General features: G+C 37.0%; 1 protein-coding gene across 10 annotated transcripts in view; it reads right to left on the minus strand.

Annotated features, from left to right (window-relative positions):
- The window catches only part of CACNA1C (calcium voltage-gated channel subunit alpha1 C), a 970,192-nt gene that overhangs the window by 97,226 nt on the left and 846,890 nt on the right, over positions 1–26,076 (minus strand). For all 10 annotated transcript variants that reach the window (XM_074194976.1, XM_074194975.1, XM_074194966.1 and 7 more), the window contains 9 exons: positions 22,346–22,481; positions 21,912–22,041; positions 20,450–20,509; positions 13,200–13,306; positions 11,374–11,461; positions 9,354–9,461; positions 4,878–4,930; positions 3,554–3,700; positions 1,676–1,877 (listed from right to left, as the gene is read on the minus strand). In XM_074194976.1, the coding sequence (XP_074051077.1) occupies positions 1,676–1,877; positions 3,554–3,700; positions 4,878–4,930; positions 9,354–9,461; positions 11,374–11,461; positions 13,200–13,306; positions 20,450–20,509; positions 21,912–22,041; positions 22,346–22,481 (1,031 nt within the window). The remainder of the gene's footprint in view (positions 1–1,675; positions 1,878–3,553; positions 3,701–4,877; positions 4,931–9,353; positions 9,462–11,373; positions 11,462–13,199; positions 13,307–20,449; positions 20,510–21,911; positions 22,042–22,345; positions 22,482–26,076) is intronic.

Genomic DNA, 26,076 nt, shown 5'->3' on the forward strand with positions numbered 1-26,076 from the left:
TCCACTCCTCTCCTTTTCTCTTGGTCAGAACATTGCATTTATTCCCTCAGACATCTTCAATGGAAGAGTTTCTATCTCAGTCCTTGAGACTGAAATATCATATGCCCAAGTTGAAACTCTTTCTCCTAGGTCTTAGGTAAAAGTTTCTTTAAGCCTCTTTTCTGCTAAGAGATTCAATTTCTCTCTTCTCTCCCCCACCTCCATTCATTGGTATTTTTACTTTATCAATTGCAACATTTCTCTCATAGCTGGCTAAACTGTTATCTCCATTTTTTTCAAAAGTTACTTGCTACAGAAAACCATCCTTGATTCTCCCAACTCGTAAAGACCTTTCTGTTCAGAGCTCACATCACATTATATCTTGTTTTGTAACTTTCTAAATGTACTTGCTGTGATAATTATTTCTGATGAAAATAATTTTGTTATTTAAAGGGAGATCTGGACTTTGTGGTCATCAATTAGAGGCTCAGATTTCTTACAAAATAGTTTGGATGGAATGGCTCAAAGAGATCATGGAGATTGCACAGGCCATATTTTTCAGAATTCTGGTTAGAAGTATTTCTTTCCATATGATTAACATTTTTCACTAGTGATTTTTTTATCACCTCATTTCAAAATACCTAGAGATAAGTGCACTTTATTTTCTCATGTTACATGTTTCAAATTAGATGCCTTAAATTTGAAAATTTAAAAATAAATTCATCTATGCTATGACTTCATAATATTAAAATTATTCTGGGCAAGGGGTCTATTTTATGTACACTGGGTAAAAGAACTTGACTTTCAAAAGAGGATATTCAGTTCACTTAGTATGTTTAGCTTAACCAAAATTTTGTAATTTTTAAAAATATCAGTACATTCACTTAACTATTTTAAATTTTATCAATTGTTCAGTTAATCTTTGTCATGAAGTCTACCTCATTTGAAGCTATATTTCTACCAAAACCTCTGTTTTTGTTCAATTTTCTTCCATTTATTATAAAATAAATCTTATGATGTCATCTTTTAATATATTATATATCTGCAAATGTATCTTTGTCTGTATATATGCTTATGTATTTATACATCTATCTCTATTTCCTTCTCTAGATTGTAAATTCCTTGAGGGAAAGGATAAAATTTTACCTAAACTTTGCATCTTGCTTAGTATTTGGTATAGTGTTTTACAATTTAGTTCCTTAATAAATATTAATTGGTTGTTGTTTTGACAGTTACTATTTCCTTCCTACAAAGATTTTGTTTTCCCTTTACTCCCTGTTGTACAAGGTTTTTTTTAAAAAAATAATTATTTATCTGATTTTCCTCTCTTTCTTCATCCATATCTACTCCAACATGGAGCTAAGAGTTAAATGGCAAATTTGGTGACTTGTAGGTCAAGAGAACCTCCCTCCCCAAAACTTTAACTCTTTTCATAATAGAAAATAGGGGATAATATCTTACTTGTTTAGTTTCTTTCTTCTGTCACGTCTAGAACCTGAGGCTAAGAGAGGTTAAATAACCTGTACAAGGTTACACAGGGAGTAAATAGGAACCCAGATCCTGACTCCAAGTCCAATGCTTTCCCCCTTCTATGGTGTTGTACTATTGTATCTTTATTTTGCTCTCTGACTAGGACTGTTAACTATACTTTACTTCCTCTTTTGCTCTCTTCTTCTCTTTTCCCTTAGGAAGCTACCTGGTTCTTGTCCAGTTCACAGTTCTTGTACTCCTGTTCTCCCTGCTCCTGGAAGGTGACAATGACGAAACCCACAAAGATATTCATCATAAAGAAGGCGATTATTATGATATAGATGATGAAGAAAATGGATATCTCTACTCGGTAGTTGTAGATAGGTCCCTTATCTTCGGTATGTGAGTCGATGGATCGGTATAGAAGCCTGGAAGAAAAGATGGATTACACAGAGTGAAATAGGAAGACATTATCTCTCTGTCCTTGGTGCTAGGGATAACTCAGACTAGGAATTATGGATACTGACTCCAAAGTTTTGTAAACATTGAAGAGCCTTACTGAAAACTGGTATGAGTCCATAGGCCTACAACTTGAATGGAATGAGGCTGAGTCAAAAAGAAATCAACTTGTATGAAAATAAGAATTTACATAAAAATGACAATTTGATCTAGAATGCTCATACCATTGTTAAGAATTGTTATTATGCCTTATGGTAGTGCTTTCTAAACAGTATTCTATTCTAAAATTATTAGGAAATTATGTATTTAGCAAAAATACTTGTTAATGTATATTTTTTGTTATAGAAAATAGATTTAATTACTTTTCTTTTGTTTAAAAATTCTTTAAACTCCTCTTTATCCTAGGTACATTTCATAAACTTAGGCTTCTTGGAATAGCATTTTTAAAAATGTCAATATATTTTAAGCCCAGGAAAGCAGCATGGTATAGAAGAATGAGTATTTGACTTGCAGTCAATTCACTTGGGTTCTTGGTCCTCTGACACTACTTATGTGTCTTCAGGCAAATCATTTAATCTCTCTCTGAACTTCAGTTCTTTCATGTATAAAATGAGGATAATAATAATAATAATAATAGTAATAATAATAATACCTATTTCATAGGGATGTTGTAAGAAATATGCATTATTAGATGAAAGTACTATATAAATATGAGTTATCAAATAAGGAATTACTGCCTTATGCTCATCTTTTTATGTGTCCTGTTACTTTGCATCTGTGTTATCACCTTGATTATACTTAAATTTCATAGGATTTGGGACTATGTCCCTATATCCTTCAAAACTTTACATTTCCTATTTGTTAAGAGTTAATCTGGAGAGTTTTGCAGGGTTAATATTGGAATAGGAAGGGCAGGTGGCTAAATGTGTCTTATTCAGTATTAAGCATTTAATAGAAAAATACAAAAGTATAGTTTTGAAACCTGCTTCTCTTCTATTGCTAGGGTAGATACATCTAATGTAGAAGATGGGAAGGCTCAGGGGTAGCTTATTTTAGTGAAGTGAGATTTCAGCCCTTATCACCTTAACCCATTGATCTTGGAATCTTTGAATACCAAGACAACAGAAAATCCAGAGGGCATGAATATTCATGATCTCAGATCTATGAACATCTTATAATTATGTCTCAGATTGGTGTAAGGGTTTGATAAAAGCTAAGGTTATATATCTAAGATAGTGATCACCTTCCTGGATCATCAACTAATCATTGACTTGTCACAGAAACTCATAAAAGTGTTGAGGTTAGAAGGAACTTGTGAAGTTATCTTTTCCAGTTCAATGATTTAATGAATGAAGTTTAGAGAGGTCAAATGATTTGCCCAAATACAAGTTAGTTCATGGCAGAGCTAAGACCAGAACTCAGGTGTCCTGACTCCAAGTCTGGTATAGTTTCTATTATGCTATACCATAGGCAATTTGTATAGCTTAGGCATTACTTAGGGAAGTGGGAGGATAGGGTCCCTACCATAGAGTACATGGTCTACAAAGAATACGAGTATGCATGGTACAGAAAAATGGTCAAGGGACTAAGGTCCAATTTCATCTCTGGGAAACAAAGTTGTGGGTATATTAGTTTTCATACTTACTCTGGCCAACCCTCAAAGGTGGAGACCGTGAAGAGGGCCATCATGGCAGTTAGAACATTGTCAAAGTCAAATTTGCTATTCTCCCAACTTCGAGGTTGAATGATGGGATGATCTACTTCACCATCTTTGTATGTGATGTAGTTGCCCCTGAGAAAGGAAGGGTGAGTTAATTTAGTCATCTACTCAATCAACAAAGTAATTAAGCATTTACAAAGTGGTAGGAAATGGGGATACAAAGACAAAAAGAGAAAAACCTACAATAATTATATTTGAGAAAAGTGACTTGGGGGATACATCATACTTCCCCACCATCTTTGTCAATGAGACCTGGGCAATGAACAAAGCCCTTAGACTCTGGAGACTTCTGAGTTTACAAAATAGAAAGTAGTGTATGGGAAGCAAAAGTGACTTGCCTATAATTAGTGATTTTATATATATATATATATATATATATATATATATATATATATATATATATGAATCATTTTATTCACTTGAACTGTGTGATTGTCACTTGTTAGTGTGGCTTAAAACCTGACTCCTGGTTCTTTATATTGGAGCCTAGAGCACTTGTTAAAGTAAATGAAGTAAATGGGAATATGATATAAGTGGAAGGGAGTGAATCACTAGTGGTGTGAGGCTATAATAGGAAGGAGAGTGAATAAAAAGAGGCATGATTGTATGGGAACTAAGAGTGTATGTTAGTATCAAAGGTGATTCTTCAAGCACAAATCCCTGGGGGTTTGGGTTTGTTCCTATGGTATACCTGGATTTTGGAAGTTTAGAACAAGTAGATATTAGGGCTAGTTGGAAGGTAGTGTCATGAGACTATACATGGTTCTGAGACTTCACATACAATGATATCAGCATCTAGGAACACTAATGACATATTTCTAATTACTGTGATATATGAATATCAGAGTTATGAGAACCCAATAGTCACTAAAAAGGAAAATGATTTGGGAATGATGTAATTAGACCCCAAACTCAGCAAGTGGCTGAACTTGAAAGTGCATATGAATGGGTTTGTAACAATAGTATATTAGGCATCTATACCTCTACCCAGTAGAATGTGCAAATTCTTAAAATGCAAGATCAAACAGCAGAACCTCTGTAGGTGGGACATACAGTAATCAGTGGGGTTCCATATGATGTCCCTAGGGACAGATTTCCAAATGGGAAAAGGAAGAGATCTATTGTTAAGTCAAATTGTTCCTGGAGAAAGAATAGGATGCTCTTTCCCCAGTCTCCCATCCCAGGTCATCAAGCGTGTCTTCTAGGGCAGACTGACCTTTGGCTTGATTCCATACTAGATTGTACTCACTTGCATTCTGCCTCAGTCTGTTTGGAACTGTCTGTACAGGTGTAGAGTTTGCCCTAGAGGATCAAGGGAGATTTTAATCAATTAACAAGTATTTATCGTGATATGCTAATGCATAGTTTTCAGTACCATGGAGATACAAAAATAAGTCTGAACTAGAAATACAGGAGAAATTCAGAAGAAGAAAGATGATCATCCAAGGCTGGTCTAATAAGGTAGACTTGTTACTTGTACTGGACTTCAAAACATAAGTAAGATTTGAATGGAAGTGATTTTTGGATTGAGTATTAGGATAAAAGGATTATAAGTCACAGAATCTTAGAGTTGAAACAGATTCACAGTCCATAGGGACTGTGAACTTATTTCTAAAATATTTTATAAGATATTTCAGAATAATTTCCTTGAAAATATGCTTTACTTTTATTTTTACTAAAAACAATATTCCAGGGTATCCATAGATAGCCATACATAGCTAGCTAGAAATTATAAATTAAGTTTTGCAAAGTGCTTTGTGAATATTATCTCAATTCTCATCTGTTATTATTACCCCCATTTTACAGATGAGGAAACGGAGGTAAATATAGGTTTAAGTGAAGTGACTTTACTCAGGGTCACTTATCAAGACCATATTTTAATTCAGTGTTCAGTGCCCTTTACACTATGCTACACTTAGACTGTTTCTAGGGGCTTCATGATGCAAAAAAGGATAAGAATCTCTCTTCCAGTTCCACCTAAATTTGATAAGGAGTCCTTTCTACAACACCCACAAGAAGAGATCATGTAGCCTTCATTTCAAAATCTCTGGTGAATGTAAACTACAGTCTTTGGAATGCTCTTATTATTAGGAAGTTTTTCCTTTTATCGAGTCTCAATATGATTTTCTCCAACTTCCAAACCACTATTCCCAGTACTGCCATCTGGGGATACAGAATCATTGCAATCTGTCTTTCCCATGACAGTTTTTCAAAAAACTTGAAGATAGCTCTCATGTCACAATCTATCTCCTCCTGAGGCATGTTTTCTTTAGACTAAACATTTCCTGTTTCTTCAATCAATCAATCAATCAATCAACTAGCATTTGTTTAACACTTTCTAAAGTTCCAGTCACTGTGTTAAATGCTGGAGATAACAAAGAAAAAGAAAACTAGTCCCTGCCCACAAGGTATTTATACTATCCTTTTCATGGTACTCATACATGGAAGAGGTGATATTTTTTATGAACAGATACATACAAGATACATGTAAAGTGGGGGGGAAGGCACTGGCAACTGAGAATTGTTTCCTTACTTAAAGAAGCATTTAAGCTGAGACTTTTTTTTTTTGAGGCAGTGATGGTGAAATGATTTGCCCAGGGTCATACAACTAGTAAATGTTTGACTCCTCTCTCCTGGTGCTAGTGTTTTATTCACCTACCTACAGCAAACTGAGTCTTAAATGAAGTAAGGGCCTCTGAAATGAAGAGGAGAGCAGGGGGAGAATTTTAATGCCAAGACCCAGAGACAAGGGAGGGACTTTTGTATGTGAAGAATATAGCAAGTAGATCAGAATGACTGTATTGAAATGTGTATGGAGGTATATTGTTTCTGAGAACACCAGAAATAAGAGACAGTGAGCTTATGTGGAGGTTTAAATATCAAAAGAGGAGTTTATATTTGATTCCTGAAGAAATATGGAACCACTGGAATTTACTGAGGAGGGAAATGACATGATCAACTATTCTTTAAGAAAATCACCTTGGTAGTTGTATCTAGGATGAATTGGAGTGGGGAAAGATTGGCAGAGATGCCAATTGGTAGTTTCAAATTGTAATAATGCAGGCAAGAAACCTGAGGTCTGAAATAAGGAGTGGCTATGCAAAGGGGACATAAATAAGAGATGTTGTCAAGGAAGAAATGGTAAAATTTGACAGCAGGTTGGATATTTGGGGTAAATGAGAATGAGGAATTGAGGATGAGGTCAAAGTTTGGAACCTGCGTGACTCACATGATGGTACTGACATTAACAGTAATAGAAAATAATCCTACAGATGTAGTTTTACTAGACCAGAGTCAAATAGAGTTGGGCTGTCATTTCTCATATTCATACTATTCCTCTCCTCACGTAGTTTAAGATTGAATTAGCACTTTTGACTGCTGTGACAAACTACTGACTTATGTTGGATTTAAAATTAATTGAAACTCTCAAATTATTTTCAGATGTAGTTTATGCTTATGCAATTGACTTTTTGTACCCAAGAATAAGACTTTACATATATCTCTATTAGATTTTATGGACCAATGTATATTGTCAAAATATTTTGTATGCTAAATCAGATATGGGTAAAAAGCATGGATTTCTCTGTCTCTAATCTTGTCTATCCCTTCTAGTTTTATGTTTCTGTAAATCTGATATATATATATATATATATATATATATATTACACACATATATATACATATATATATATATATATATATATATATATCATCTATACATCTATCTAAGTATCTGAAAACATATTAAACAAAGGACCACACAGATCCACAGGGCACTTCAATAGAGACTTCCTTCTGCATCAAATCCAGACACTAATGACTCACTCCTCTTAGACCCAACTCTTTAACATTTTTGAATCCAAATAATTTGTACTTTTGTTTAAACCTCTCCTTCTTGTCCATAATGTTTTGTCTTAAAATGTTTTGTTAAAATCTAGATGATATAAAAAAAGAAAATGAAGTTAGTCTTGTGTGACCCATTTTAATGAGGCTGTTTATTTTTCTTGCCTTGATGTCACTATCATCTCCTTAATAACATTTTTGAATTTTGCCAGTAAATGAAATCAAAATCACTGGTTTATATAGACTTCAGATTTACTTTCTGTTTTTTGAAAACTGGGAGAACATTTGCCATCTACAGTACTGTGACTCACTCATCTGCTAGTTCTTTTAGGTGTCTGAGATATCATTCTTCTGGTCTCTGACTCTAAATTATAATGAACAGTTAAGTGCTCTTTTGCAATTCTGGGTTTTAATTCTCTATAAGTCATTTTATTCCGTTCCTTTACAATCAAAAGATTATTTTTCTTGGAGGAAAAAATAACAGAATCAAGATAAGAACTTAGATATAATAACTGAAATTTAAATAGCATTTTACATTTTCCAAAGTGTTTTGCATATATCATCTTATTTGAGACTTATAATAACCCTGTGAAGTAATAACTAATTATAATACATATTAATTAACAATAAGTATTATCCATTTAAAAATGAGGAAACTGTTTTCCCACTGGTTTTGTAACTAATAAATAGGAAGGCACTGGACTTGAATCCCAGTTTTCCTGATAGCAGGTCCAGTTGTATAATTCTGTCTTTCTTTCTTCTCTTATTGGTTTAATCATGCTAAACAGCAATCCCATCTTTTCATTGTTCTTCCCCTTTTCCTACAATAAAATTCAACTTCCTTTTTGTTTTCTTTCAGTTTTTCCTTTCCAAATTTTGAGCTCCTGATACTCTTCTTATATGACTATGCCTTGTTTTTAAATTAATTTTCATGTATATAACCTTATATTTTTTATGACTGACTTTCTTCTTTAAAATCTAAGTAGATTAGGCAGGTATGGTGGTATATAACTGTAATCCTTGAGCCTGGGGAGGCTGAGAATAATGGATTACTTATATTCAGGAGTTCTGAGCTGCAGTGGGCTACAGTTGATTAAATATCTACAATAAGTCTGGTACCAATATGATAAATCTCTGTGAGCAAGGGGCCCAAGGAGGATAAACTAGTCCAGGTTGGAAAGGATCAGGCAAAGAATAGTTGGTGTACTTCTAGGCAGGGTGAGAAAAGAAGACCTAGTCTTAAAAATAGAAAAACACATTTGAAACAATCCAAGTAGATTAATGAATCTCTGTGGAGACAATTTCAGATCTCCCTATTTCTTCTCCCTTCCCTTTAGGAAGGAATGGGGCAAGGAAATATCAGGTGGAGAGAAAAGAATGAATAAAGTGAAGAAGTTCTGAATTAGCATTGCATGTTTAGAGACCTGAGGAAAATGATCTGACAACATAAAAAAAGTGTGTTCTAAAGAATAGCTGGAGATAAGAGTATTGTTGGTTTTAGCAATTAGGCAGAGAGAGAGGTTTACTTGTATCTGAAATAGGGAATAGGGATATATTGCACCTTCTTGAGGAAAGTGCAATATTTAAAAGTACTATGCTTCCATTTTCACAACATGAGAAAGATTTTTGCACTCTCATAATTTAGGAAATGTTTGGTATGATGCAGGGAGTGGGAACACAAAAATGGAGCTGAAGGAATGACTTGAATCTGACTCCCTTGTAGGACTGTCTAGGTGAACCATTCCTCCCATCAGGTTATTTCACTGGCCTAGAATATTGGGGAAAGAGAAACAGAGACACTCACTTCCATACCAAGTCTAATCCATTATTTTTCCTTTGGGCACCATATCTTTACAAATTCGACTCAAAGGTAAAATTTTACCTTGAACAGTTGTACTCCAATGCAAGCAAACATAAACTGAAGAAGTGTGGTGACAATCACAATGTTTCCTATGGTTCGAATAGCAACGAACACACACTGTACCACATGCTGCAGGAAGAGGAAAGGAGCAAATTATTTTGTATATGTACATGACTTTTCTTCCCCTATTAAATGATAAATTCCTTGAGTATTGCATCCATTTTACATTTCATATTTTTATTTCCCCCAGTTCCTAGAATAGTGTTTGGCAAACAGTAAGAATTTAATAGATATTTGTGAGTTGAACTGAAATGGGTAAGGGCTCAGTAATACAGAAATGTCTTGGAAGCATGAGTTTCCCATTCAAAGTTGTGATCAAATGACTATCTCAATTTAATTTAATAATCATTAAGCAAATATTATGTGCAAGAACAAAAATGAAATATAACTTCCTCTCCAGGAGTCTACATTCTATTTGAGGGAATATGTTACTGATAAATACAGAAATCAGGCAACAAAAATGTATTAAAGCTTTTTCTACAAGCTGCCTTATGCTAAACATGAGAGATAACAACAAAGAAAGCTAAAGAACTGATCTCAAGGAGTTTATAATCCAATGGAAGAGACAATAGGCAAACAACTATGGAAGATCAAGATTATATTATTAGAGATAATCAAGAGGGGAAGGCAATAGCACTCAAGGAGACTGGGAAGGGCTTATTGCAAAAGATGGGATTTTAGCTGAGACATATACAAAGTAAATGCAAAGTCTCTTTTTTTGAGTGGGAGAGCAGTAAGGAGTGGGAGGTAGGGAGGGTCAGGAAAGGTCTCATGTAGGAGGTGTCACATGAGCTAAGCTTTGAAGGGAACTAAGGATGCCAAGAGGTGGGGATAAAAACAAGAGCATTGGGGACAGCCTTCACAAAGAGGGAAAACGTCTCATGGGAGGGAACAGCAAGTAGCTCATTTGACTGGGATGTACAATGTGTGAGAGGGAGTAATGGGAAATCAGACTGGAATCAGTACCCTAGTCCAGTCTTTATTGGGTACCTACATATGTCAGGCCCTCCAGGAGGAAAGGCGGCAATAACTTCTTTTCTCCTTGGGTGGGGAATATCAGTCTCAGAGATATGGACTAACTCTCCCAAAATTATATCATGAGTCAGTGTTTGAACCCCACAGAATAGAAATTTTGATGTATGATGATCTACCTAGGGAGATCCTAGATCTCCCCAAATCAAGAATTTGCAGCTCATGGTCCCCTAAATCATTCAAGTTTTCATTCACTACGTTGAGGGTTGCAATGGTTTAAAACTGGGACATTTTGCTATGTTTGGGATCTAATCATTTAAAACAATTCTTCTGTTTGCAATATTTTCAGTTTTTATTCCTGTGTTATTGTGAAATTTACACAGTGCTTTCTTCACAACAGCTGTATATACTAAGCAAGGTTCTATGATTCTAGGATTCATGTGAAAGGCCAAGCCAGTCTCAGCATAGGATCAGAATTGAATGAGGTCATGCACGTTACCAGGCTTGGCATAAAGATGGAGCAAGATGAACAGAACTATGGGTTCTATGTAGAACTTTTGAGAATTTCAGGTCACAAGTATCAATTTCACTTTACAGATGAGAAAGTCAAATTTCAGAGAAGTAAAGTCGTTAATTGCTCTTTGAGCTCAGATCTTTCGTATTTAAATCCTAGGCTGTCTTACCACAGGATGATTCCTTTCAATAATTTAAGTATTCTAATGCTTAGAATCACAGGATGTGTCTTTAGAGTTGATACCTTCGTTTTAGAAATTTTTAGAATTGCTCCTTCCTTTTCATTAAAGGAATAGTGGACACTTCCTTTGAAGGCACTAGAAGAGATAGGGAGAACTTATTTGGAAGCAGGTCTGAGGCCTGCTGTTCAATATGACCAGTAACATACTACATCTAGCTCCCATTGACCATCTGGCTGGACAATACTTATGGTCCTTCCCCAGCCCAACAAGGAAAGGTTTTTAAGCCAGCTAAGCCTTCTGTTAGTATATCTCACCTTTAGTCCTTTGGCCCTGTTGATAGCTCTCAAGGGTCTGAGAACTCTAAGAACTCTCAAGATCTTGACAACATTGATGGCGCTGTTTCTGAAAGAAAAAGTGGGGTGGGGTTATCAATATCACATAGGGGGTTACCAAGACAGGGTCTGCCCTAGGCAAAATTGTGAAGTAAACAGAGTTTACTTTCAGTGATTAATTTTTTTTCTTTCCTTTCTTCCTTCTCCTTTTTTTGGTCTCTACTCCCACTCTCCCATAGTCCACCATTCCTATGTATTACAGGAGTCCAAATACTACTTGTGTTAGCCCAGGGATCCTCTTTTTGGAAAGCAAAATAGCCTGAAAATATTCACACTAATAAATAGTGACTGAATAAAGAGAATGGCTAGTGATAGTAATGTTTCACCTAAAAGAATGAATCATTAATGGTAGAGTTTCAGGCACTTAAGCATTACTGGTTGGCCAGAAAATTTTGGGCACATATCCCTCAAAATCAAATCTATTATGTTGGCAGCAGCCTACTCTACCTGATGAGTGATGAACCAAATGAGGTTCCTTTAATCTCTAATTTACATGAAAGGCCAAACCAGTCTCAGCACAGGATCAGAATTTATTTTGGTCATGCATATTTTCAGACTTGGCATAAAGATTGAGCAGGATAAGTAGAACCCTGGGCATTATGCAGAACTTTTGAGCATCTCAGGTCACAGTTGCTCCTTCCTTTTCATTAATAAAACAGAGGATACTTCCCCTCCCCCCCCCCAAAGACCACCAGGCAAATGTTGACTGCCTCCAATTGTTCAGAATTGTTCATTTCTCTAGAGTTGTTGAATTTGAGACTTATCTCTAAAGAAATGGATTTTCTTTTTATTGTATTTTGTACTTTCCTTGCTGGGTCCTGCCAAAGCCTTTTTGATATATAAAGAATCAATCAGGTGCTGACAACACTCACTGTCCCAATTGTCACTGCAGTTTCTTCTGTCACTTAGTTTCTCTTCTTCCCCCTTTCCCTGAACCCCTAATCAGTTGTAATGAAGAGGATGGGAAAAGTATTAGATAAAGGATTAGGGTTAGATCAGGATTAATGGAATAAACAATCAAAGCATATTTTGCCTTATAACTGGGATAGCTTATACCTTCTTTGCTTATTGTTTTCTTCTTTCTTTAATGATCTATTTTTTAAAAACCCTACTCAGTATTAGAGGGTGGAGTAGAAAAGCAGCTATGCTAGCAGTAGGGAGGCTGCTTTCACAGCATATCTGGAGGTGTGGGTTTGTTAGAAAATAATGAAAACTTCATTGATAGTGGGCTGTGTGTGCTTTTTCTCTTTCTTTTTGAGGTATTTCTTTCTACCATTCCATTTCAGTTCTTGATATCTCAGAGAAAACTAATTTGTCAGACCCATCCCAATTTGGTATCTAGTTCTCTCCAGGAAAGAGTTAAAAAGCAGTTATATTTAAAATGAGGAAAGGAAAGAGGCCCTTGGTGGCAAGCCCTGAACACTGGAAAGGGCTGCATGGGGGTTGTTGGATACTGATGAGATGAAGATGAAGAATAAAGAGGAATATTTAAAAGGAAGTTGAAGGCTCTGAAAGCAAAGTTTGTTTTCCAACTTTGTCTACTTGACATTTTTGTCCAGGAAAGACTAACTTTGTCCAACTTATTTCCAGACTTTTAAACAGCTCCTTGATGCCGAGTCTTTCTGCATCTTAGGGACTGGCAAGATCAAAAAGTCATAATTAAAGCAAAAAACTCTTGGACTTAGAGTGGCCTTCCTGCCCCTTCCTCCTGTTACTCTTTCTTGGGCTAAGAGGGACCCCTTACTCACTGAATACCGAAGGAGATCAGGGACACACTGACAACGAGGAGGTCCAAGATGTTGAAGTAGTTCCTGCAGAAAGAGCCCTTGTGGAGGAAAGCCCCATAGGCGGTCATCTGCAGGGGATTCAGAGAGAGACATAAGTGTACTCCAACACTGGATGAATCTCAAAGACCCTCCTTCCCTCCCCCCATCCATATCATACTTGGCATGCTACTAGACTGCTCTAGCAAGAGCTATTTCTAAAAAGCAATCAGGTGACACAGAGAACCCCAAGACTGGGCAAGATATAAAAAAAGAAAAGAAAATGCCAGGAAAGGTGTTTGGCCATTAGCTTTCACAACTCCCAGAGAATGCCCCTGCTCCAGAATCTATAATAGCTCCCCATTAATATCTCTTTTCCAACTCTGAAACTTTACATTGTCTGGTCCCACCTTAACAGTACAATCTCATCTCCTACTACTTCTCCCTCTCTTCTCTCTATTCCTTGTACATATCATGCTCATATTTGCTATTACTCCCATTCTTTCCCCTTTGTTCAGTGTCTCCCTCCCTCAATATAAAAATCTTTCCTTCTTTTCTCCATCTCCTTAAATCTTTCTAATCTTTTAAGATTCAATTCAAATCGATTATTTTCATAAACAATTCTAACTGATCTTTTCTTGGCCTCCAATAACATATCTTTGAATCATGGATTTTGTATTTAACTATAATGCCTTGTTCCTTAACTGTTTCATATATCTAAATATTTTCCTCTCCAATTAGATTATGAGCTTCTTAAGGGCAGGTATTTATTTCTTATTTTCTCCAATTTCACACAGATAATTATATTCATTTCAATTCAACCTATTCAATCTCTTCACTGCTCAAGATATTTAAAGTGAAAACAGACTCTATAGGGAGTGAGTTCATCAGACTTTGATTGTATCTTAGCTCTCACCATTACTCCAAAAGTTCTCTAATATTTATATCCTGTTCTTCCCTCTCATACTTTATCTCTTCCCTCTTACAACTATTGGTTCTCACTGCAACTTCAATTCCTTTCCTTTTCCCTAGTTTATTATGCCTTGATAGTCTTGAACTGTAGTTGACAAGTTCAATGATATTATCTCATAATTTTGAGTCTTTTTTCTTCTGGGATTATTCTTATCATTTGTCTTCTTTATTATTCCTAATTAGGTGATGCTAAATATCACCAGAGGAAATCACACACATTTATGTTATGAGCCTTTTCTGTATAGTGATTCTTTTATCTTTTCCTAATTAGTACACTCCTAGCAGGTGTTTTGAAACTTCTCAATCTTTCTGGTCCTCACTGCTCTCCAATACCATAATCAATGATGACAAAATTTTCCATGTTATTAAGAAAATCAGATTCATTAGCTCCCTTTTCTCCTCTATTGTGTAGCTTAGAAACCTTAAAACCTCCCATTTGTTCCAGTCTCTGCCAAAGAGGTGATATTTTCCCTTGTCAGCACCAACCATGTCCTTGGTCTTGTTGCCTCTCATTTTCTCTAGAAGTTTGCCTCTCTGATTACTTACTTCCTTTATTCTCCCCCTCTTCCTGTTTATAAACATATAAAACTAGCTCTTCTCATTCACTCCTCCCCCCCAAATTCCTTAAACACATTAAATTGATTCTGATATCCTCTTGATATCTTCCTTTCTGAATTTCCAAAAAATAATTATCTATATCCATTTCCTTCCTTTCATCATCCAGTCTTTGCAATTGAGTTTCTGACTCTGCCACCAACTGAAATTGCTCTCCACAAAAGGTCTTATAACTATTATACTTGATAACTTTTTCCCAGTCTTCTTCCTGTTTGACATTATGTCTTCAGGGATACTCTCTGCTTCATAGACTTCTAATGTGATATTCCCTGATTTTTCTTCTATTTGTGTGACTGTTACTTATCTTGTCTCTTTTGCTGGATGTTCATTTATCTCCCACTTACAAAGTATGAGTAATCCCTAAGGTACTATCCTTGTGCACTCTTCTTTTGTCCCTCTCTATACTTTCTTTCTTGATCTGACCAATTCCTGTGAATTCAATTTATTATCTCTAAACAGATTACAGCCAATCTATATCTCTAACCCTAGTATCTCTCATGAATTTTTGTCCTGCCAACTGACTGTGGCTTTCCATCTGGATGTCCTTATTGACATTTAAAACTTAACATGTACAAACAGAACTAATTAACACTCTTCTGCTCTAACACTGCTTCCTCTTTTTAAAATTTCCTGGTTTTACTAAGGACAATATCATCATTCCAGTCACTCAGGTTCACAGCTTTAGAACCATCTTTGACTCTCAATCTGACATCCAATTATTTTTTTCTCATCGATTTTGCTGCCATAACAGCTTTCATATTGATCTTTTCTTCCTACACATGACCACTAACCTAGAGGGGAGTTCCCCTCCCTCTTCATCTGTACTATTCCAATAACTTCTGGATTGAGCTCTATGATTCCAGTCCCTGACATCTCTAATTCACTGTCTACAGAACTACCAAATTAATCTTTCACAAATGGTCTGATCCTGTCACTTCTATAGCTTCCTATTGCCTCCAAGATAACATATAGATTCCTTGGTTGTCATTTTAAACCTCTAGAATCTATCTACAACCTGTCTTTCCAGAAGGATTTTCCATTGCTCTTTTCACACACACTTTACATTTCTGCTAAATTACTCTAGGAGCTATACCCCAAAGTCAACATTCCATCTATCTCTGTGCCACCCTACTGAGTAATGCCATGCAGAGAGTGCACTTCTTCCTTATCTTATCCTGTTGGAGAAACCTTCAAGACAAACTTTGGGATACCTTCCCTTGCTACCCCCCTCTCGCCTCAGTTAACAGTGCTGTCTCATCCTCAATTTACTCAGCGTTTACTGTAAAATGTAATATCTTTTTCACAGAATGTAAGTACTCTATATTTTTTCTAACTCTAGCACCTCTGTGTGTCTTGTACATAGTACTTAACAATATATGATTGCTACATTTGTTGAATGCTGTGTTCCTAATTTTCAGTGTGTGTAAATCTTTGCCTTTTTCTACTCCCAACTAAAGTATCATCTCCTTGACAATAGGACCTATGTAGTAGATTTCTTATGTATATCCCAACAATACCTACCTATCAATTCTGTTCTCCTAGTGGGTACTCAAAAATATTTTGTTACATTGAATGGGATTGAAGCATGGGGAGTTTAAGGGTGGGAAAGAATTATAGTCTGTGGAGTTATGGGGGTGAGGATTGGGGGATGGCTTAGCAGTTTAGCTGTGGATGAGAAAATGAGGAGTTGGCCACCTGACCAACTGGAGTCTGGCTTTACTTTGTGGAATCAGGGCATGCATAGGACAGGGTGTTTTCAGAACAATTCAAAAACAAACACAAGGGGAGCTGGCAAAAATAGCTCTTGCAACCTAATTCTTTCCATTTGTCTCTTGCAATAGGGGGTCACAGGAGATTCAGGCACCTGTGCTCTGAAACAGTTTTGGGAAGTAGGTGGATTACATAAAAGGATGTGAGGGAATAGATTGAGAGTGTTCCATGAGCCCCATCATCTGAAGTGTATGACTGCCCCTTTTCCAAATCCCTCTGCCTCTGAAATTCTGAGGACATCTGGAACTAGACCCAAGTTTTGATAACATATATTGAAAAGGGAGCCCTCTCCTTCAAAAACCAAATTCCTTATACTGATGAGCTAGGCTTACATTTTACATGGAAACTTGGCAGTTTTCTCCTTCTATTTGGGAAGGTGGTATCACTCAAGATCATTTTTTATTTTTTTTTAGGTTTTTGTAAGGCAAACAGGGTTAAGTGGCTTGCCCAAGGCCACACAGCTAGGTAATTATTAAGTGTTTGAGACTGGATTTGAACCCAGATACTCCTGACTCCAGGGCTGGTGCTTTATCCACTACGCTACCTAGCTGCCCCATCACTCAAGATTAGAGGAATGCTAACCTTTGTCCTCTATGCTGGTTTGTATTCTTGTAGTAGAATACATAGTAGAACCCAAAGAGAGACTATGCTAGGATTCCTGCAGACATACTTTTGTGTGTGTGTGTGTGTGTGTGTGTGTGTGTGTGTGTGTGTGTGTGTGTGTGTATGTCTGGTTGTAGTCAGGTCATCTAGCAAAACTGGGTCTAAGAATATAGTCAAAGGTATCTGTTCTTAACCCAATTTCTTGCCACAACTCACTTGCTCAGGCTGCTGTTTCCTGGAAACTTCTAGCTGTTGTCCATGAAGAACATTCTTAGAATAGAACAAGTATATATAATCAAAGACCTTTAGAGTTGGAAGGGACCTTAGAGGTCACCTAGTAGGTGGGTCCCTTTTGCAGCATCCCTGAAGGATGGCCGTCCAACCTCTTTTTTGCATACTTTCAGTGTCAGGGAATTCATCATCATTAAGATGGTCCACTCCTTCTTGGACAGCTGTAGTTCTTAGAAAATTATTTATATTAAGTGAAAATCTTCCACTAACATCTACATTTTTCCCTTTATAGCTAAGCAGAATAGATCTACTTCCACTTCCACATAGCAGTCTTCTGAAAACTCAAAAGCCAGCTCTCTTGACCCTGTTAAGTTTTCTTTTCTTTAGGTTAAACATTCTCAAGTCTGTCAACTGATTTTTCAAATGACATGTTGGATCATTTCTGAACTGCTATCATTAATTACTTCTTGCCATAAAGAAAGAATCTGACTTATTTGCTGAGCAAACACTCCTCAAAGTGGGGAGGAAAGTATAAACTCTGGATCAGGATTTTGAATTTATACTTAGGAGAACATTGAGTGTAGGATCGAGGAGGAGGGACAGGGAATGAAAGGGAAGAAAAAGGATCTTGCCATCGCAAAGCTTGTAAAGGGGTCCTTTACTACTTTCAGCTTGTATGGCAACAGTGAACAAAAATCAGCACCATTGAAATCGATGTGGGAAGCTCTGTAGAGGGAGATAGTGAAGAATTAACATCACATTTGGGACCTCCTTTTGTAAGGGGCTGCATCCCTCATTCCTGCCCTTGAGGACTTTTGTGTGATCAGTGATACTCTCTACATCTAAGGCCTAATAAGTAACAGCTATATTTGGCAACTGGTTTCTACAGAAGTTCATTATAATATCAATCTGGGTACAATCTCATATCATTTGCCTTGTGACTTGGCACATGATCTGGTGGGGAGTTCCATCAGGTTTCCCCTGTACAAGAAGGATGAAGTAGAGCAAAGAAATTCTGATTACAGAAACACTATGGGGAATATCACATGTTAAGGTGAGCCAGGGACAGAGTTTGAGAGTATGAACAATCTTTGAAAGTTAAGGACATAATAGAAAACTGAATGTAAAAATATGTATCCAACCAATTTCCCACCCTAGCCAACACATGGGTACATGTCCTAGTCCACACTTGGATTCTAAGGACTGGGTTTAGGCTTAGATTTATTGATGAGTGCTGCCTCATATAATTCCATGTATGAACCCATTCCCTAGAGGACATATTAATGGAAATCTAGATCTCTTTAGAGGAAGAGAAACAGGAAAACTCCCTTTAAAATCAGATTAAATCTTCAATGGACATACCCAGACCTTTCAGCTTCATTAGGTCAGGAATCATGCTTAGTCTTTGTATAAGCTTCCTTGGGCTCCTTACATTTAGTTCAAATCTTTGTACATGGTAGGCATTTAATAAATGGTTATCAAATAAAAACATACATACATTTTATATTAGTAAGTTATACCCTCTTATTCTGAAGGGCCAAATTATAGGAGTTTTACTGTTGACTTTTGAAATGCTTTGCTGATGTATTCAGTTGTAAGTTGAAATCAGTGATTTGTTTTTGCCTGGGAAATAAAGTTTTAGGAAGATCGTAGAGCAATTAGTCCTCTGGGTAGGAGGTCTGAACAGGGACATGCAGGTTTGTGCCTATATAGACTCAAACCTATGGTTTGAATGCTATATTTCTGAGCTTCTTTGATGACAATTAAATCTTTGTCTCTTATATTTACCTCTGACTCCAAATTAGAAAAAATTTTCAGGGTTCAATAAATTGTTTATATACTTTGAAAGACGCAAGATTTCCAACTGACTCATATCCTTTTCAAAGGACTAGAGACATAACCACACTGTTCACACCTTCAGGGTAGCCTTGAGGACTTTGGCATGGACCTTGGGATCCAGACTTAACATGTGCAATAAGGGTCAAGAGAGGAGAACAGCTTACATTTTTTCTATCCAGCCTGTTGTTCTCTACCCTTGGTGGTCATAAACAGGCATATATAGTCACCACAGACTATGACCATTCAACCCATAAGCCTGAGACTACCTTGAAGAGGAGGGGGATTCACATTTGGTAGCTTTCTACTTTAACTATTTCTAATTAATTATTTCTACTTTAATTATTTCTAATTCCAGCACCCTGGAAAAAAAGTCCTGTATTCTCCACTTTAGTTATGACTGGTCATAAGGGAAGGTGGCTCTTCCCTTCAGAAGTCAGCAGGTGGGCAAAGGTTCTTTATATGAATTAGGCAATACTGAAGGTTGTGAGTTGCAACATTGTGTGTGTGTGTGTGTGTGTGTTTGGGGGAGGGTAAAGGATGAACTTTAGGTTGACTCAGTGTTAATACCACTGAGATGACTAGATTTATCAGATTTTGGCTTTTCCATGCCATATGCTCCTGGGGCATATGTGAGACCAAGAATAAATTTATTGTTGATGATAACAAAGAAGGGGGCTCAATCTAACTCTAGGCTTAGAACAATGTACCCATCACAAAAGTGATAGCCACTGCAGGCTCCTTCCAATCACAGGGTTAAGGGAGAGTGAAATACAGAGAAAGAAGCAGAAGAAATATAGAGACAGAAAAAAACAGTCTCTCATACTTGTGCACAGGCTTGCACATACACACACATACACACACGCACATGCATGTACACACATACACATATACAAACACACAAACCCACAATGATGTCCAAGAGAGGTAAAGAAAAAGAGACAGACAGTGAGAGAGGCAGTGAGGATGTATTATTTGCTCATGTTGCATTACCTTAAGGATAATTTCTAAGGTAAAGATACTAGTGAAGACATAGTCTGCATTGCCTAGGATCTGAAAAATAAGCACAATTGGGTTAGTGGCTCTGATTGTGAACCAGACAGCCCCAGGGGCATATGGGCAACAGACAGTAGCAGAGAGAGCTAGTAGTGCTGGTGGCGGGAGGGAGGCATGAGAAGGAAGAGGAGAGCAAGTGATGGAGGCTTTACCTTCAGAGCAATTTCAATGGTGAAAAAGGTAGTAAAAACTATATCAAAATAATACAGAATCTGCAAAACAAAAAGGGATAGGGTTGGAGGGAGGGAGAGGAGGGGGGTCAAAAGGGAAGGGAGATAGATCATTGGATGTTCATCAGAACAGGGAATTGCAATTTAAAAATCAAGAAAGCATGTCACATGAAGCTTTATACATGGAGAAGGCAGAGCTGGGCTGGAACTAGGAGGCAGGTAGCATTATATATTTTTTTCCTAATGCCTTTAAGGCAGGGATCAACTTCAGAGATTCTCCAAAGCAACTCCTATTGAAACCACTAGGAAGTGAGAGAAGGGTTTCCATGGCAGGATATAGTCACTTCTGGGTTTGGGGCAGATATGCCACTCCTTTTAAAAAGAATATGTTCATCAAACCAAATCAGCCCAACCGTGATGCTTCTCATCGACACATCTGTGTCAAAGGGGCAAGCAAGTTAGAGAATTTTGCAGACAACACTAGATACTCAGTTCAGACTGGATCTGCTCTTTTGATGGAAATTCACAGAGGATACTGCTGCTATGTTTGCCAGGTTAGCTCCCTTCTAACAGCAGAAGCTCATATTGTCTAAAGTAGGGATAAGCTATAGAGTACCATCATAATGCTCTTCATTTTTGAATTGTGGGTAAAACTCAAAGTTCAGAGTTCCTTCCATCTCCCACTCACATACTCTCCCTCCAGTCTTTTCTCTCAAGTGGCTCTCTGGAGATCATGCCAGGAAGTATTTCTTCTATATGAGGTTGGGGGAATATGGAAGCTTAGTTGTGATGCAGTTGAGAACTACCACCCATAATTGATCCAAGACTTCTGAGGAAAGCCTTAAATAGATCTTTATTTATTGGGATAGCCATAGTTTAGACAATCTTGTGAGATTAGAGAATCATCTTTCAGTTCTCATTTTAGCATGGACCCTAAAAAATATATCCCTGGGTGATCCCTGAAAATTTTCAGAGAATTTAATAACCCAAGGAAAGAACCCAGAGACCTGATCTATAGAGAATTTACCACATTGTTAATGCATCATCATTTCTCCCTTTTATCCATTATTAAGAGTGAAAACACTATAATGATAAGAGGGAAGAGAACCAATGCTTTATTTTATTGAATACTGATTGGTAAATCAGTTTCCTAGGGCACAGGAAGATCCAGTGACTTGCACTTTCCTCAGAAGGAACCAGAACCATCTGAGTATAATCTCTTCTGTTTGTTTCTAATTCTGATACGTGGGCATATATGGAGTCTGGATCTCTTCTTAAATGCCTAGCTACTATGTACCAGATAATACTTTTGATCATAGTATATATAAATAGGCATCCTCTTACTGTTTCAGTTTTCATGAATCTATGTCAGCCACCACACCTCTAGGCCTGCCCAAACTTCCACCCTCCAAGAAGAAGACAGGGAGCAAAGGGGAATGCATACATAGTTCCGAAAGGAGTTGTGTCGGACCGGATCCTCAGCAGCCAAGGAGATACTGCTGAGCAGAATGAAGAAGAGGATCAGATTGGTAAAGACATTATTGTTGACAATGCGGTGGCACTGAAGACGGAACCTTTGGAAGAAAAGAGAGACTAGTTAGAGAAGTAAGAGAATAGAGTTAGATATTGATACCATGACAGGCATACTCTATAAAATTTTTACCACATTGCCCCTTAAGCTTACCCAAAGTGCGTGTGTGCGTGTGTGTGTGTGTGTGTGTGTGTGTGTGTGTTATTCTCTTGAGATCTAGGCACCTAAGTCTTGGTTAGTGTTAGGAGAGGCCTGAAGCCTTGAAGAGAAATACAATTGGAACACAGGTTCTGACTATTATGCTTTGGAGGGAGTAGAACCTTTCCTCTCACAATATTTCTAATTACCTGTTGTTATGGTCAAAAATGAAAAATGCACTGGCTTCTGGCATGGGTACTGCCTTCTCCTTGAGGTGCAACTCAGAGAGTGGGCGGGGGCGGGGGCCCACAGGCATCTCAGGCTCCTCCTCCTCCTCTTCTTCTCCTGCAAGAAAAAGGTTTATTAAAATATGAGTTTCTCACATTTCACTGCCAGTATCTAGACAGCAAAGTTGAAGTTTGAGGAAACACTGTCTCCTATGGAAATCTAGTATATCATTTATAATAGAAATCCTATTTGTTCTATTCCCATGGGTTCCATGGTGGCTTTTGATATTTGGAAGTGGAGTCTGGAGAGGGAAAGAGGCAGTAAAGGGTCGCAGAAATAACATTTGGAGTGAAGAATTTCTAGGATCAACTCTCTCAACTCTGCTGCTTTCTTTTTGTATGACCTTGGGAAAGTGCAAATGAGGATTCTCCCTTCAGAATATTTCCTCATTTTTTTCCTGGCTGCATTATTCTGATTCATCTCTGATTTCTCCCCCATGCCCAGGAAGTTCATTATTGGAAAATTTCATCATCCTTCAAGATCCTGATAACTTTGGTACTCCAATGCATTACTACCCTCTGCCCCTTTGATTTAAGACATTATGAACTTCAAAACTCAATTTAAGGATGAAGCTCAGATCAGACATCTCCTCATTTCCCACTTGGCTGCACTTCTCTAGGACATCTGACTTGTCCACTATGACCACCTGCTTTCTTCTCCCACCTGATTTTCAGTTTCTTTTTGTTTGTTGTCTTCCCCCATTAGACTGTAAGTTCCTTGAGAGTATGCTCTGTTTTTTTTTTTTTTTTTTTTTGGTTTGGTAATTGTGTCTCCAGTGCTTAACAGCACAGTGCCTGGAAGAAGTAGGACCTTAATAAATATTTATTGACTGACTGCTGTAACTTTATTTCTCAGATTTCTTAATTTCTATATATTTAAAGTAAAATGATTAGATGATGTATATCATCTAATGTATAGACTGTTCTCTTTTCTTGAATGTACCTCCTCTTCACCTTCACCTCTTAGAACCCCAAGTTTCTTTCAAAGCTTCAAGTGTTACCTCTTACATGGTTTCTGCAATAATGCAGTCACTATTACCCTGGGTGTCCAAAATTATCTTATATTATTTTATGTGCGCATCCAGTAAGTGCACATGCTGACCCAACTTCCCAATAGAAGGTAAGCTTCTTGAGGTTGAAGACTATCTCACTTTTGTCTGGGTATCTCCAGCCTCTAGCACAGTGTCTCCAACATTGAAGGTATTTAGAAATACTTTTTGACTAATTAATCCTGGGGAAGGTGATAGAGTATCACCCATCATACACAACTCAGCTAGCAAATTGTACACATTAGATCTGTGGTTTCATGTGCAATCATCTTTTTTATCATAATGATTTGCTTCATAAATTAAAAAAATATAGTCAAAAAAGAAAATTTTTTAAAAATGTGTTTAGAAGTAGAATAAAATTTTGTTGTAGAAAAAAATGAAGATGAGAGTGATAGACTGCCTATGTGATAAAATCACTATACAGAATCATAGATGCAGGGTTATTGGTCTAAAGCTGAAAGGGAATACAGAGACTAGCTGGTTTAACTTGATATTACAAATCAGGATTGTCTCAGGTTCCATAGATGCTAAGTTTCAGGGGTGGAATTTGAATATAGGCTCTTCTGTTCTTTCCATAATGTCATGCTGTTTTTAAACTGTCCTGCTCTTTTTAAATATATTATAAAATTTGCAAGTTGAAAAAAGTTGTCCCTTTGAAGAGTACCATCCTTTACCTCTGCTCTTGGGGATTTTGGAGTGATCTGGAAATGTTTTAGACTCTAATATCTGTGAGTCACAGCTGCCTTTGATAAGGGGTTGCACAGTTGAGTATTCTGATATGATCAAGTTGAGGAGATCATCATAAGCTTCAATCTAGGACCTGGCACTAGCAGAATCCATCTCTAAATTTCCTTGAGTTTAATAGTATCCCTTTGCCTCTGGTCTCTCCTCATTATAATTCTTTTTTTTGGGGGGGTGGAGTGTTTGCAAGGCAATGGAGTTAAATGACTCATCCAAGGTCACACAGCTAAGTAATTATTAAGTGTCTGAGGTCAGATTTGAAGTCAGGTCTTCCTGACTCCAAGGTGGGTACTCTTCTACTGTGCCACCTAGTAGCCCCCCTCATAATTTTGACTGTACATTGCCAGATCAGTGTCTCCAGGAAAAAACAAAACAAAGAAACAAAGACAGATTCCTTATCCTGTCAATCAGTGTCTTTTACACCTTGTCGTTAACTGATTTTCTGGACTTATCTTCTACTAACTTACCAGAACCTTTCATTACTGTCAGTTTCGTTCTTGGAATGTGGGTTAAGATTTGCTAGGTAAATCTTATTTTTAAATTTTATTTTGTTTGTTTCAATGTGCAAAAAGTTTTCCTTCTTTCCCTTCCATCCTGCTCCCTCACCCTTCTACTAAGTTGAGAATAAAAGGAAAACAAAACCCCTGTTACAAACACCAAAGTTTTGAGTTGACGGCATCCAAAAAATCACGTATTCTGCATTCTGAGTCCTTCATCTTTTTTTCAGGAGGTAGGAAGCATATGTCATCATTCCTTTTCTGGAATCATGATTACCAGGTAAAATTTTGCTATTCTTTGGGTGCAGTTGGATTTTATGATGCTAGATTTTTATTTTCTCCTTGAACATATTCATATTGAGATAACATATCAGAGATTAGTCTTGATATTCTGATGAATCCTTCACTTGAAATAGCTGACTTGGTAGTCTTAGGTCAAATGAAAAGTTAATCACTTCATTGTAGGCCAGCAATATTCAACTAATTTAAGGCCACTGGAAATAATTTTCAGAGTTGTTGATCCATGGTTACTCTTCATTAGAAATGCCTCATTACTTAATTAGAGAGTCATAATTGTGCAGAATTGTATCTCATCGATAACCAGTGAAATGCCCATCTATCTTGGGAAGGAGGGTGGACAGGGGTCAGGGTCAGGATCAGGGGCATTTGTAGTAGTTTTGCTCTGACACTTTATATCACCTATAGGCACCTTTAGCAAGAAGGAGGAAAGGTCTTTTAAAAGTCTTATAAAATAACTTTTTTTTTTTTTTTTAGCTTTTGCAAGGCAATGGGGTTAAGTGGCTTGCCCAAGGCCACACAGCTAGGTAATTATTAAGTGTCTGATGCTAGATTTGAACTCAGGTACTCCTGACTCCAGGTTTGGTGCTCTAACCACTGTGCAACCTAGCCACCCCCTCTAAATAACTTTTTAAAAAATTACTAATATAGCTAGTTGGGTGAAGGCTCTATTTCATGACTAGAGAGCAGGGACTATATCCAATGATACACTCATTGATACTTTACTGAACCATGTGACTCCCCACTTCCCAGAAATGAACTTCAAATTCCATAAGCTGGTCCTAGTCTACCATGCCAAACAAATTTCTCTTCATTCCCTAATATACAGCAAGGTCCTGTCCTTGACTATTTCTTATTTTTCTCTATATTACATTATCTTCTTTGGAACTTTCACGATTTCAGTTACCTTATATATAGAAATGACTTTCAAGTCTATATCTCTAGTCCTAAAATCTATAGGACATCTCCATTCTATTTGAAACTTGAACCCAGCCTGTATAAAAAAAATGAGCACTTAAGCTTCTTCCTCCTATTCATTATTTCTGGAAGTTTATGAGCTGAATATTGG

This window comes from Macrotis lagotis, chromosome 7, assembly GCF_037893015.1.
Source record: "Macrotis lagotis isolate mMagLag1 chromosome 7, bilby.v1.9.chrom.fasta, whole genome shotgun sequence".
NCBI classification, from domain to species: domain Eukaryota; kingdom Metazoa; phylum Chordata; class Mammalia; order Peramelemorphia; family Peramelidae; genus Macrotis; species Macrotis lagotis.